General features: G+C 45.3%; 1 protein-coding gene across 3 annotated transcripts in view; it reads right to left on the bottom strand.

Moving 5' to 3' along the window:
* RSPO3 (R-spondin 3) overlaps window positions 1-14,697 on the bottom strand; it is an 87,741-nt gene that overhangs the window by 12,324 nt on the left and 60,720 nt on the right. The window contains exon 5 of one of the 3 annotated variants that reach the window (XR_007355819.2): window positions 1,001-1,232. The exons of 1 other annotated variant lie outside the window; for it this stretch is intronic. Coding sequence is in view for 1 of the 2 variants with exons in the window: in XM_075126720.1 (XP_074982821.1) it covers window positions 1,060-1,232 (173 nt within the window). In the remaining variant the exon portion in view is untranslated. Of the gene's footprint in view, window positions 1-999; window positions 1,233-14,697 lie in introns of those variants that run through there. One more of the 3 variants, XM_075126720.1, reaches the window with a different exon arrangement.

Raw genomic sequence — 14,697 nt, 5'->3', positions numbered from 1 at the left:
AATGCAGACCCTTAAGCTTGTTCCAGTCCCAGAAAAGTCATCAGATCCTGTTGCATGAGTGGGGGCTTAATTTAGGACTGATGGTATATATGCTTGCGATGGTTAAACTTTGATAGAATTTGTATCTCAGATCCTCAGGTGTGCCAGAGTTGGTGCAAAGGCCGGGGGGGGGGGGAGGTGGCTTTCCACCAACTTTCTGCTCCTAGTGCAAACTCAGAGCAACTTAAAGTCTGTTCTACATTGTACCTGTTTGTAATGGCCCTTTGAGGCTGCTACAAAGGGGGGGGCGGAAGGACACTCCAGAATGAAAAACACTCCAGCCACCCCTCTTTCTGTTCCCAACATGTCCCCTACACCAAGGGGACTGGGAATGCATAGTGTGGAGCTGGCTACACTGGCTTTATGACACTTGGAGATTTTGGGCTCATCTACACTGGGAAATAGCCTCAGCATCACTACATTGCTTGGAGTGTGAAAAATCCACACCCCAAGCAATATAGGTAAGCCGACCTAACCCTGGTATAGACAGCACTAGGTCAACAGAAGAATTCTTCTGTCAACTAGGTACCGCCTCCTGGGGAGGTGGATTACCTACACTGATGGGAGAACGCCTCATGTCCGCAGAGGTAGTGTCTACACTGAAGTGCTACAACGGCACAACTTCTGCCACAGCAGCGTTTCAAGTGTTCGCAAGCCCTTTGTGCCATTTTCCTTATCCAAAGGGGAACCTCTCTTGCTCACGTTAGAGTGCCACAGAGCAGATTGATCAGGATAAGTCTTTGGCTGTCTCATTGTGGGTCAGTCGTTTGGTCTTCTAAGCTAATTTGTTTCCTCTCTCGCATCAAATGTAGCACATGCTGATAGGTGGCTGGCTGACTTCCAGTATACCAATACAATCTGACTGATTTATCACTAGTCACCCAGTCTTCAATGCCTAATAGATTCTGGGAAAACCGTCCTCTGATGGACACCTTCATTAAAATATCAGTTCAAGACTCACCTGGCTTTTGTTAAATAGTAGACTATTTAAACCCACAAGGAGCCAAATGCTGCCCTCTGTTACACTTGTGCAAACCCAATGAAGTCACTGGTGTAAACACATGAGGAATTTTCCCGGTGGCTCTTTTCAGAAATGGGTTGAAGTGGGACAGTTTCTCTCTCTCCCTTCTCCACCAAAATGAGTAAAATATTAGACTTGGCTGGAAACAGGCATTTCTGTTCTGAGGGAGATTCTGAAATAAAACAAAAGCATTCCAAAATGGAATGAAAGTTGAAATTTCCCCTGGAACAGGAATTCTGAGATTTCATTTAAAAAGTCAAAGCAGCATTTCTACATTTTCCAAAATATTTATGAGGCTCTCTAAGCTGTCTGGAGCCCCAGCAACCCACCAAGCAGTGAGCCGAGCAGCACAGGGAACCTGGGAGCCAGAGCTCCCAGACTGCTGAGCAGCCAGGAGCCTGGAATTGCTGGATCCTTGACAGTCCACCTGGCAGGCTGGGACTTTGGGAGTCCTAGCTGATGAGGAGCTGTGGCTGGGGTTCCCAGACTCTTGGCTCCCCGTCCGCTCACCAGGCCGGCTGCCGAGAAACCAGGGGAGCTGGCAGGAAACCAGGTAGGCTTCTGATGGAAACTTACCTGGCAAGAAGGTTTAGAAATTTGCCTGGATTCTGCTGGAATTTAATCAAAATCAACACATTCCTGTGGAATGTTTTGATTTTGATTAATTGGCATTTTCCAGTAGAAAACTGCACCCTGGGGAAATTTCTAACCAGCTCTATAAAATAGAGAGACTAACATTTTAACAGTAAGGGTCATACACCATATTTTTTTTCTTGTCTTTGGGCAGATTTTCTGCCTTCCCTGAAACCTGGATTGACTTTTCTGAAGCCAGGGGTTTTTGTCTATGCCCTCAAAAAGGTGATATTTCTTATGTAATAAGTAGCTTTTGTCTTTCTTTTCTGAAGTCTCTAGATCGCTAGTTTTCTCTTTTCTCTTCCTCTCCTTTTTAGCTCTGCCCTCGTCTTCTTGCCGCATTCTACTCTACTTCCCCTTTCTGCTACTATCTCTCCTTTCATACTATCCTCTTTTACATTTACTCCTCTTTTCTTCTCCCAAATGTTACTTCCTGCATTCAACATTAGTAGAAATTCTACGGTCAAAATTCTTCATAGACTTATGGGGTAAAATTTTCAAAAACACCTAAAAGATTTACAAGCCTAAGTGTTAGAGTCATTTTACCCACCCCCTTCTAATGGAACAGTATGCCATGCTATCCTGACAGATATTATTCATGAAACTTTGGATCTGGATTTTTTGCACTCGGATGGAAGTCTGCAACCTAAAATGAACCAAAGATACTAAGTGAATTTCCTAAATGTAGGGTTTATCCAGGATTTTTCAAGTTTATTCCAAGCAGTGGGTCTAAAGCTGTTTGTAATAATAGCATTTGTACACTGAAATTAACAGCAAGCTTTTATGAACAGACCATAGTGGAATGTAAAGAATGAATACTTTCATTAATCCAAATAATAACATAAAAATCCAGTCCAGTTTATTTAATATTGTACTGGATATTTAACACCATGTCCCTTAGACCCGTTCTGAGCAGGCTGAGCTGAAACACGTCTGGTGGCCTATCATCACCAGCACTGCCACCAGTGGATGGTAGAATGGTGTGGATGGTAGTGCAAAGGTAGGAGATTCCCTCCAAAGTCTAGTATAGGTCAGGCCCACGGGTTTGTCCACTACCTAGTAGTAGGGCACCGTGATTCTGAGTGAGGCTTCAGGGTATTAGTGCAATACAAATGAAGTATTGTTATTATTTTATGTCCTTATCCTTAGAAGCACAACAAAGGAGTATACAGGGTAAGAAATGGGAGAATGTTCACAGCAACATAAGAATGGCCATACTGGATCAGACCCTGGTACAGCTTGCCCATTAAATGGCTTATACCGGAGCTTCAGGGAGAGTGTACAGAACAGGGTAGTTGGAGTGATCCACCCATCTTCCACTTCTGACTTCTGGTAGTCAGAGGTATAGGGTTGCCCTGAGCACGAGATTGCATCCCTGACTATTAGCCAAGATGGATCTATCCTCCATGAACTTATCCAGTCCTTTTTTGAACCCAGTAATATTTTTGGTCACCACAACATCCCAAGGCAATCAGTTCCACAAATTAGTTGTGCGTTGTATGCGTTCCCTTTTATTGTATTAAGCCTGCTACCTATTAATTTCATTGGGTCACCCATGTTTTAGTACTGCTGAATACAGGAGTTGAATTCTTCTTGCAACCCATGTACACCAGTCCAAAAACTGTTACCTGAACCAGTTTAAAACCAAGCCAAGCTAACTCAATTTTAAGCAAAGTTTGCTCACTGTCCATCTATAAACAAAAGCATTTTCAATCCAGGTTTGAAACTGCTATGTGTAGCCCATAGGGCTATCTTGGCTTTATTATATTCACTGTTTTACATTATATTCAGCGGTAATGCAAGGAACCTACAGGCCTGTATCCTGTAAGACATTAGTTTCAGCAAGTTAGCGTAAGGTAGAGGCCTATGAACTTTGAACAGATAAATGGCCCAATGGGAAACCCCAAGCACTGGGAAGCTAAAAACAGAGCGTTTAAGGGGAATTTCTGATCACAAGAACAACCAACCACAAGAGTGTCCAAGAGTCCAGCCATAAAAATGTCATAACAATAAATTGACGTACAAAACAGCTACATCTGCAGATATCTAACCACAAGAGGGCATGGCAACGAATTGACATATATGATAATAAGTTGAAATCATTGATATACTAACCTATAGGAGAAGGACACTGCAACATTAATAAGGTGAAGATATACAAATAGGGAAAAGGAAAAATACCCCTACTGAATATGCATTCAACATAGTGATGTCAATGCATCACATATAAAAGCTGCATTCCAGCCTAGGGGAAGTAGGAGAAGGAGATGTAGTCCTTGGGAGGTGCCAGAATGATGGCCACTGGTGATGAGGGGGAAGGTGATGGTGATGAGGAAGATGATGGCTAGCGTATCAAGTTGTTCTGCAAGGAATGGTGTAGGTATATGGATGTGCAGACGTACATTCCGTAGTATCTCTATCTACCTAACTGAGTTGAGGTATTTGTGACTGTGCTAAATGTATTAATAAACTATTTGTAAATATAGAAGAGTTCCTGTAGTGTGAGTGTTGCTACTGTGCACATCGGGGTTCCCAACTATATAATAATTTGAATAATAGTGGGCCTGATCTTTGGACAAGAACCTGTCAACCCTGGGGATTCTTAAGTAATCAATATAATATATATGTAATCTATAGACTTTGTTTCCCATCCCACTATTAAATGGGCCTTAGGCCTAGTAAAAAAGAGAAACCACTGACAATTCCCCCACATCTGAGTGTATTAGCCTGTTACCTGGTATCTTTGTTGCTATGCAGTGTACTGCACTGCCTGATCAGTTCGTGTGGCCTCAAAGTCACAAATACACACCCTGTTGTTAGCCATTCGCCACTTGTGCATTTAGTCTTTCCTTACAAAGCTTACAGCAAAAGGAGGTGTCCCCACAGCCTTCACTCCTCAGCCCAAGCTCACCCTCTGAGCTTCTCCCCTCCTTCCTGTTCCTCCCACTTATATCCTCCCAGTACTGAGCTAATTGCCCCAATAGCTCAGCAATCATCACCCCAGGGTCAGTAATCCCCAACAGCAATTGATTAATTGGCATCAATAAAGCCTGCATTCTTCCCAATGCTACAGGAATCTCAGCTACTGCTCAGGAACTCAGAGTGCTACTAATAGTGCCCTGTCGCACACCTCCTCCTCCCCTTATTGCACCTGTGGTTTTTTCTTGCCTCTGAAAGAGGTCTTCTTTGCTGTCAGTACCCTGCCCTCGTTACAGAGTTGGGATTCTACTGGAGGTTCTTGTGCCTTTTGGGGCTGGCATTCCATGGACCATTGGTGAGGGACTCCCGGATTCCACCCAAAAAAGGTACACCTAGAAGGTGGAGGTTTCTCCACATCTCCATCTCGGCCCACTGGTCATCACACCAATCATATTCCACAGGTCTTTCCTCTGGCTTATCTCTACCCTTGTGAATTGTCCCTCTAGAGCCACTGTTTAGGGATTCCTCTCTTTCCCTGACTTATCTTGCCCCTGGTTCAGGACTGTTGGGGCAGGTTCACTCACCAAGGCTTCTTTGTCAGGACCCCTCTCCCATTCTGACTTGTTTTTGATCCTATGCCTTGTCCAAGGCTTGTTCTTCCTGGGAGTTGACCAAGCTGCTGCCTCCCTTTGCCTCTAGGTGTTCCTGATCTAGCATTCCCTGCCTCACCACCTTCTTCTTGCATTTTTCTCCTCCCCACAAGTCCTCCAATGTGTCGCATCTTTCTGAGCTTGTTACCATATATTTAGGTTATCACACGCTGGACCTGGAGGACTACCTGGAGGGTCTACACTCATGAGTTTTTTATGTAGACCCATTGGTTGGGGTCCTTCCCCCATCAGCTCTCCTTTTCCCATAAGGGGAATGGGGGTCCAGTCAGTTCCTAGAATTACTGAGGAAGGCAGCAACTTTACTATGCCTACACTCTGCTATTTAAATGTTCCTCCTACTTCAAAGAGGATGACAGCCAGGGGGCATAAATGCCTTTTTCCCCTGTATACAATAAATCATTATCATTGCTCCCTCCTGTCGCCGCTGAAGCTTAACCAGGAGGCTCCATACAAGGGAACACAGTTCCACTGAATCCACAATGTCCCTTGCTGTTCTTCAGCTGACTTTTGACAGGAATTGTCCTAATCCCAGGTCCCCTCTTTTATACCTGTCCACCCACAGAACTCTGCAAACCCTCAGTCCATGCAGGGCAGTATCTTTTTATGTGCCCTTTGTCCCCACACTGGTAGTAAGCTACTGCATGGGCAATTGCGGTACCCTTGTTCATAGATGTCGACTCCACGGGTGCTCTGGGGGTGGAGCACCCACAGGGAAAAATTAGTGGGTGTTCTGCACCAACTGGCAGCCAAGCTCCCATTCCCGCCTTTCCCCTTTTTCCCCCAGAGCGCGCTGTGTCCCCGCTCCTGAGCCTACCTCCCAACATTTCCTGACTGCTGCCGCCAAACAGCTGTTTGCATGCTCCAGGACAGGGGGGAGGACCGGGAACATGGTGCGCTAGGGGAAGAGGCAGGGCTGGGGCAGAGACTTTGGGGAAGGGGTTGGAATGGGGGCGGGGAAGGGGTGGGAAGAGGTGGGCCAGAGGCGGGGCCTCATGGAAGGGGTGGAGTGGGGGGGAGCAGGGGCAGAAGAGGAGGTCAAGCACCCACGGAAAAGAGGGGAAGTCGGTGCCTATGCCCTTGTTCATCCTATGAATCCCCTTCCCAGGCTTCATTGCATGAGGTTCTTCAACCTTATTTCCACCCTGTCCTTGAGCGTAGAGGTACGGAGCTCTTTCTATGGAAAATCTGCCTCCACATATTCCTCCGTTAATTTTATTGCTGCCTCTAATGGTTCTGACAGATGTCTCCAGACCCAGAGCCATGTAGTCTCAGGGAGGCTCTCTGTAAACTCCAGAGTCCATTAGGGCTTCAGTGTCCTGGCTATCTGGCTGTAACCACAGAGTGTCCCAGTCTGACGATTTCTGTGCAAAGACCCAGGGATGTGTCCTGCAGTTCCTTCTTGCCACTCTGAAGTTTTGGTGGTATTTCTCTGGTGACAGGCCCACCCTATGTAAAATAGCAGCCTTCAATTTATCATAATCTTTGGCATGGTGCTCACTCAAGGCCACATAGGACCCCTGAGCCTCGCTGGCCAGATAAGGGACTAGCCGAAGTTCCCATGCACCTTTGTCCCATCTGGTGGTAATATCCACCAACTCAAAAGTTAGTAAAAAGGCATCAGGGTCATCCTCTGGGCCATTTTACATAGTCCTAGGTCTACCATTTGATTTCCAGTCCCCGAGCTGTTGCTATACCTGGGCCTATTGCTTGGTGAACTCCTGTAATGTTTGCTGCTGCTCTGCCTGTCAACCCAGAAGTGCTTTGCCTCTCTACCTGCTAGGTTTTCTGCATCTCTTTTTGTTGTTCCACTAACCAGCGCAACATATTGTCCATTGTGCATAGATCCCCTGCCTTCGCTCAGGTCATCCCTCAAGTGTCCTTCTCTCAGCTGAGAGGGTTAATGCTCCCAGATGAGCCCCTGCATCTCGCAGGATGCCTCTGTCCGCTACCCAATGTGCTGCACTCAAGTGTCAGTAATCCCCCAACAGAAACTGATTGATTGGCTTCAATTAAGCCTTCACTCTTCCCAGTGCTGCAGCAACCTTAGTGACCAGAGTGCCACGAATAATGCCCTGTCACACAGCTGCTTTTCCTAGGGGAAGGCACTGTGCCTACATTATTCCCTTATTCACCAGTCTAACTCTTTTAGTCACCAGTGGCTAATAATAATGAATGATAATATTTTCCACAGGTATTTCACCCCAAAGTGTTTTGCAGGCTGTCTGCATACAGCCCTTCCGATATGCAGATACCCTGGAGCAGGAATACGCCAACCATCTAATGCTCAGCACACTTCATGATAGTGAGAGGAATGGGACATTTTGGCCAAGAATTCCATACTCTTCAGCAAGTGCTATGGAAGTCTTTAATGTACAGGCAGAGCAGACAGAGGGTAACATTTTCAAAAGCTCCTAAGTCAGTTGGAAGCCACAATCAAGGGGAGTTAGGCACCTAAATACCTTCAAAAATCTGGCCTGAAGTACCTAGCTAACTTTGGAAAATGGGACTTGGGCTCCTAAGACACTTGGTTAGTCTCTAAGGTGCCACTAGTACTCCTTTTCTTTGTGCACTTTTGAAATTTTACCTAGGACTTTCATTTCCTAGGTGTCTTTCTAAAGACAACCCCCTCCCTCCCTCCCCCCCCCCAGTAAACTGACAGATACTCAGTGGTATCTATCCTGAAAGGATAAAGGGTTCAGTTGAACCTAATGGGATGAGAGTAATTTTCAGGGAGAAAATTTAGCCACCCTGGAGCCCTAATCCTGCAAAGTGATTCATGCAGGTGGGCCCCTGTACTCATATGAAGGCCCATTTAAGTCAATGGAAAGCCATATAGGCATAGGGAGACTCCATTGACACGGTGCACCTTGCAGGGTTGGGGTCTACCATCTGAGCCAATTTCAGGTTTTGCTAAGTCTTATGTTTGATGGTTTTAGTTTGGTTTAAGACCATTAGAAAGTAACAAAAATATATATTGCATTAGGGAGTATGGCCTTGGCCATGTGTGAACCATGTTAAAACACAGTATCCATGCCACCTTTGTTCCCTATCCTGCCTTTGTTCCCTATCTCTAACACAGAGACAATGATACTTCCCTACCTTTGTAAAGTGCTTTGAGATCTACAGATGACAGGGTGTGATTCAAAGCCCATTGAAGTCAATGAAAAGACTCTGACTGATTTCAATTAATGGGAATTGGTCCTGCTTTGAGCAGGGGGTTGGACTAGATGACCTTCTGGGGTCCCTTCCAACCCTGATATTCTATGATTCTATGATTCTATGATAATGTTGTATCAGGCCCCACAAGAAGACAAATATCATTATTAAGTGGAGTAGGGAGCTCATGGTGCTCTTTTCCTGAGGGTCATTGCTTGCTCACAGTTGATGGTAGCAGTGGCTGGATCACCAGCACTGGCATATTCCCCATGCACCCATGCACCCACCAAACTGTTGAAGAAATAAAGTCAGTTCCTTTGGGTTTAAACTAAATCCTTCTGGTTTAGCAATCCACATTTCTACTTAAGCAATAAACATCTGCCATTCATTAATATTAATTATAAATGGTCACTAGCGCATGGGATCCAAGTCCAGCAGCTGAGATTTTTCCAAATCTGACCTCATTAGAGTTTGTATAAAAAGTGTTCAGAAGGATCCTTCTAAGCTTGAAGCCAACAATAAGTGCAGTTTGCAGTGCACAGCATTTAGATTATGCACTTAGAACAAGAGCAACCCGAAAGGGTGATGGGAAATGGGGGAAGGGAAAGGGAAAGAAAATGAAGCCTGGGAGGGTATTCCTTCAAATGTTTAAACATTTTAGACCTTTATGTAGGCTAATAACAAGGAGAGGCATTGTCCATAATGACACTGTGCCATCCCTTGAACATAACTGTAAATGAAAGGTTGCATGAATTAAAGGTTGTGTAGCTCATGTTTCAGGAATGTAGCTGTGTTTCATGTCTGAAGCCTCTTTTCCTTTTAAACAGAGTTCTTTAGATGACAAATGGGGGGGGGGGGGGGTTTGAGAATTTCAGAAAGCAAATGGGTAAAAGTAAATACAAGCTTAAGAACAAAGTAGAGACCTGAATGTAGCTGTAAATCTTCCTATTGGGGCTACTGTTTGCCATAAATATCGGCTGAAATCTCACTCATGGCTGATTTCACTCTTTACCCAAAAAACAGTGGGCCAAAAAACCTTCTATAGTTAATAATTAAAATCCACAGAGAGGGGGAATTAAAATCATGTACTGTATGCTTCACTTGTAGACAACTGGCTCATGATTTTGCTGTCATTCTCTATTGCAAGGAACTAATGGTATGATTATTAACACTGATTTTTTGGAATATGTTATGAATCATGATTTCTGCAGTCACTGAATTTTTAATCAATAATTAGTTCTTAGGGTTGTTTTTTCCTAAGTTCCCGCTAGTGCAAAAAGTTATGTTAACGAACTAAAAAAAACAAAACAAAACTGAGAAATAAACATTATTTGTTGCAACTAATTCAAAAAGGAATTACATTCTCCATGGCCGTAACATATATCAATATGCAAACACAGTGGACCAGATCCTCAACTGCTGTAAACTGCCAATGGAGCTACACCAATTTATCTCACCAACCTCGTTGAAACTCTTTGTGAAATACTGGCACACAGCAAAGTCCTGCGTGCATCCTACCATAGCGATCCTAGGCTTCCGAAGAGCTATAGAAAACTGAGCCAGACATGGTAACTTGCTTCTCCATTTACATGGACAAAGTGAAATGAGGGGGTGGGATACAGGGAGCTGATTATATGTCCCTGATTCAGGGTGGTCTGGCCCAAATGGGCAGAGGATCAGGCTCTACATTTAGTATTTGTGGCTCAAGCATGCCCTTCCGGAGAAGTCCTATAACATTTAATAGGGATGAAAACAATGGAGTTCTATGGAAATGTAATAGGGCACTGTAGAAATTATTATAATTACTTATAGTATTTCCTAGGAATGTGTGTATGTATAAACACATATATATTTATCTATACTGATATTGACATATATTATAATCAATCTATAGCATCTAGTATGCCCCTACTGTTGTATATAATTCCATAGGTTGGCTTAACAAAACTGTAGAAAGGTTTTTCATTCTCTATTAAATTCTAAGGGTTTAATACAAAATTCCTGATTGTCCGATGAGCTGTGCTAAACTTCTCTCTCTCTCTCTCTCTCTCTCTCTCTCTCTCTCTCTCTCTCACACACACACACACACACACACACACAAGCCAAATTTAAACTGCTACTCAGCTGTGACTTTCAGTAGGTTAAATACCAAGGTATGTAGTGGATTCTTCATTGTTTGGAATCTTTAAATCAAGACTGGATGTCTTTCTAAAAGGTATGCTCAGACTCAGCCACAAGTTGTTTGGCAAGCTTCAGGAATCACTGCATGACATTGATAGCCTATGTTATGAAGCAAGACAGACTAAACAACCATAATGTTTCCTTCTGGCCATAAGACCTATGAATCTATAGTAATATTTTTTGATGTTGACACCTAATGGGGAGCATTCTAAAGCTCCTCTTAGAGCTTTGTAATAAAAAACTATAGCTGAAGGTATTTTCTTTTTAAAATCTGTGGGGAAGGTTCTTGGAAGCCAGGGGCGGGGTGCTGGCCTGTGCAAAGCAGGTGGAAGTTCTGGTGATGGAGCTGGGGTGGTTCATTGAGAAGATACAAGACCAGAGATGCAGAGAGCTGAGTAGGAGGAACTGCCTGGGTGGGAATGAATAGACAATGATTCAGCAGGATGAGTAGGAACAGCAGCTGGAAAGTCTTTCTTTGTTTTCATTTTATAATAAAGGAATTTTGAAAATAACCCCGTAGAGCCTCATCCAAATCCCACTGACTTTTGTGAGCTTTGGATCAGGCCGATCACAAATATGGCAAATTATACAACAGTGAGTGAGTACTATAGCTTTCCATGATTTACACTGCCATAACAGCATTGCTATACATGGAAGTATTCCATGGACCAGGATTTAACTCTGATTAAACAGTGTTGTATGCGTCACCATTAAACTTGAAAACATCCACTGCCTCTTTTACTCTGTGGCCAACATTTTCCAAATGTTTTGCATTCTTTGACCCCATTTGTTAGATGTACTAGTGACTTTCTTTTCTCTCTCTCATGCTTCTTTCCAAGAACCAAAAATCAAAATGGGGAAGGGCCCAGGTTTGTGCTAGTTAACCCTTCCTGCCAGCTTAGCCAGTTCCAGTCCCCTTCATCACCACTATATGGCAGTACTACCCAGGTAAGATTGACCGGTCTGCAGCACTCTGCTAGAGAGTGGAGAGCGAGTAAATTGGCAAGTTGCCCCTTTCTATTTTTGTGGCAGGGAGGAGGAGTTCAGAAGTGCTGATGATTATGGGCTGGCAGACAAGGTGAAGGCAGAGGGTTAGGGGCTTGTGATACAGCAGGTTATTGTATTTTTCACCTTCTGTTTTCTCTTGCAGATATGAGGCATCTAGGATAAAGTCCTCCGGGAACATAAGGGGGCACAATAAAGGTTCATTAATGGTAAGAAAAACAGTTTAATTAGTTCATTTATTTGACTTAGCGATGTGGGGAGGGTGGCTAGAGCTCAGTCAGCATTTCAACATGCAAACACTAACAGCTTTCTCTGTGTTCCCTTCACAGGAGCAGCCGACCACACACTTCATGTTTTTAAGTTTAAAAATGGTTTATGTCCTCGTTAACCAAATATCAAGGTTGTTTACTTGCAGTGAGTCCAGCACAATTTAGAGCATGTTCCAGAAGAGCTAAGGGCAGCCGAGTGACCCCGGCAACTGCTCTCTGTCCTGCCAGAACAAGGAAGAAAGGAAGAAGGCAAAGGAGAGGAGTTGGAAGAGGAAGATGTGAGTGTCTCCAAGAGGCACAGAGGCAGCAGCCAGCCAAGCAGTCTGATAGTCTGAGGCCCTTTTGAAAATCCTAGTGTTGTACAGTCACCCTTTGGCCACAGACATTTTCAGCTTGCCTAGGTGCATAGCACATGTTATCTTGTGCATACAGAATAGCTCAGCTGCACGTGCAAAGGGTCTTTGATAGTGTGGGCCTTTGAGTGTAACATAATTGCCCAACCCTGGCCTGTCTCCCCTTTCCTCTTGGAGTTATTAGGCATAATACGGAATTAATTCTCACATAAGAAACGAAGAGATAGCATAAAGGTCTAGTTGTTATGAGAAATAGTTTTACTCTTTATTGGGCTCTTAGGGTCAGATTTTTAGGCACATAAAGATGCAGATAGCACCTAGTTCCAATTCTGAAAATCCTACTACGCATCTATCTGCATCTTTGGGTGCCTACATTCCTTTAAAAACCTGGGGCTGAATGAGGAAAAGGCACTGCAATCCATAAAGCTTGAGTTTGGCACCTAGGACCCATATACAATGTATGTGGGGAGATAGGAGCCTTAGACTGTGATTCTCAGACACCAGCATGTTAGGCAAGAAACTGCCTAAGCTAGCCAATGGGAGATACCAACAAGCGGGCTGTATGCTAAGACCCTCCCCTCTCTTGGAGATGGACAACTAACCTCAGGCTGCAGCCTATCTCTGCATAGCAATTCACAGGTTCATGGTGGTAGGCACCTTATAACTTTTAGAGCAGTTGCATAGGATGTTGGGCACCCAGGCTCAGTTACCACTCAGACAGAGGGGGAGAAAGAGCATGCACCTGCAAGGTAAGAGACTCCTGTTCAAATCCTAAGTACTGAGCTATGGGATATTCTGCTACAGGGCTTCCTTAATCTCTCTTGCTAAAGCTATTCTACTGTGGCTAAATAATAAAACAAAACAACAATTAGAGCAGAGGGCCTGGACCCAGGGTCTCCAACTCCTTGGTGGGGCCCTTTCCACCAGGCTACCAAGTCATTCTCTCTTTTTCTTGCTCTCTTTCTCTGTCCCAATGATTATTTAGGTATTTAAGCCATAGTGGAACAGCTTCAACAGGACAGACTGAAGCAGCCCCACATCAGAAAATCCCATAGGTCAGTGACGGGAGACCTGGGTTCAAATCCTTTCTCCCTCTCTGCCTAAGCGGAGGAATTGAACCTGGATTTCCTACTTCCCAGGCAACTCCTGTAACCAGTGAGCTAAAATTTATAAGGCATGCTGTTGCTCCTCTTCCTCCAGCTGAGTTCTGAATGGAACCTGATCCTATAGACAGCTGCTGGGTTGGGCCATGTATGTGTCTTAAATGTCCGAGTGCCCGTCTTCCTGAATTGCTCTGGGCCTTAGGTGGGACATAGGTGTCCAGATGCTTTGGGTATGTCTACACTGCAATAAAAGACCCTAGATGGCCCATGTCAGCTGATTTTGGCTTGCGGGGACCAGGCTGCAGGGCTATAAAATTGCATATAGACGTTCAGGCTAGGGTGACCCCCCCCGATCCCAAAATGAGTGGGACAGTCCCGAAATGCAGAGTTCAAGTCCTGGTCTAGGCTGAATGAGTCCGGGACAGCATTTGTCCCTGATTCCCTGCGGCACCACGCTGCACCTGTCTGCACACTCAAGGGTGGTGCCAGCCTCTTCCCGGTGGAAGGGGCTGGTTGAGGTGGGCCTTAGCCCCCCCTTTGCCATATGGCCCTGACCCTTCTCTTTCCCTGAGGCCCAGTCCCTGCCCTTGGTCTTCCTCCAAGTCCCCAGCCCCTGCTCCTCCTTCTCCCCCGAGGCCCCACACCCTGCTCTTCCTCTTCCCCCTGTGGCCAGGTCACAAGCTGCAGCCAGGCAGTAGTAAGAGCTCCCAGGGAGCCTCGACCACTGTGGGGAGCCCTGGACACTCCACCTGCCCTGGGTGGCGCACCACAAGGGGCGGGGACATGGGTCAGGGGCTGCTCTTGAGCACCCTGGCCCCCATCCAGGGCAGGTGAAGGTTCCGGGGCTTCCCACAGCAGCCCAGGCTCCCTGGTCAGCTCTTACCACAGCCCAGTTCTGGCTTCTGGCCTGGCTAGAGGATGGGTCCTCAGGGGGAAGAGATGGAGCAGGGGGTGGGGCCTCAGGAAAAGAGGAGGGGCAAGGGTGGGGCTCCTGCATGTGTCCTGCTTTTGCCTTTTGAAAAGGTGGTCACCTTCAGATTTTGGCTGAAGCCCAAGCTCTGGGACCTCATGAATGGGGAAGGTCTTGGGCCAGCCATGGGTGTTTTATTGCAGTGCAGACACCCTTAGAGTGAAGCAGCAGTGTGCACACCCAGAGGCAGAAATTTAGGCATGGAGGGAACCTTTACCCTGAAAATTTAGACCGTTTGGGCACCTACCAGGGTTAGGCAAGAGTTTTGTGCATCTAACTGGAACCAAAACAGGGACTTAAACCCCTAAATTAGGATTTAGGCGCCTAACTCCTTTTCAGCATTCAACCCCTGGCTTTAAGGGTCAGGTTCCATACTA

Source organism: Caretta caretta, chromosome 3 (genome assembly GCF_965140235.1).
Source record: "Caretta caretta isolate rCarCar2 chromosome 3, rCarCar1.hap1, whole genome shotgun sequence".
Classification (NCBI taxonomy): domain Eukaryota; kingdom Metazoa; phylum Chordata; order Testudines; family Cheloniidae; genus Caretta; species Caretta caretta.
The sequence above is the reverse complement of the archived record's forward strand: the minus strand, read 5'-3'. Positions and strand labels throughout refer to the sequence as shown.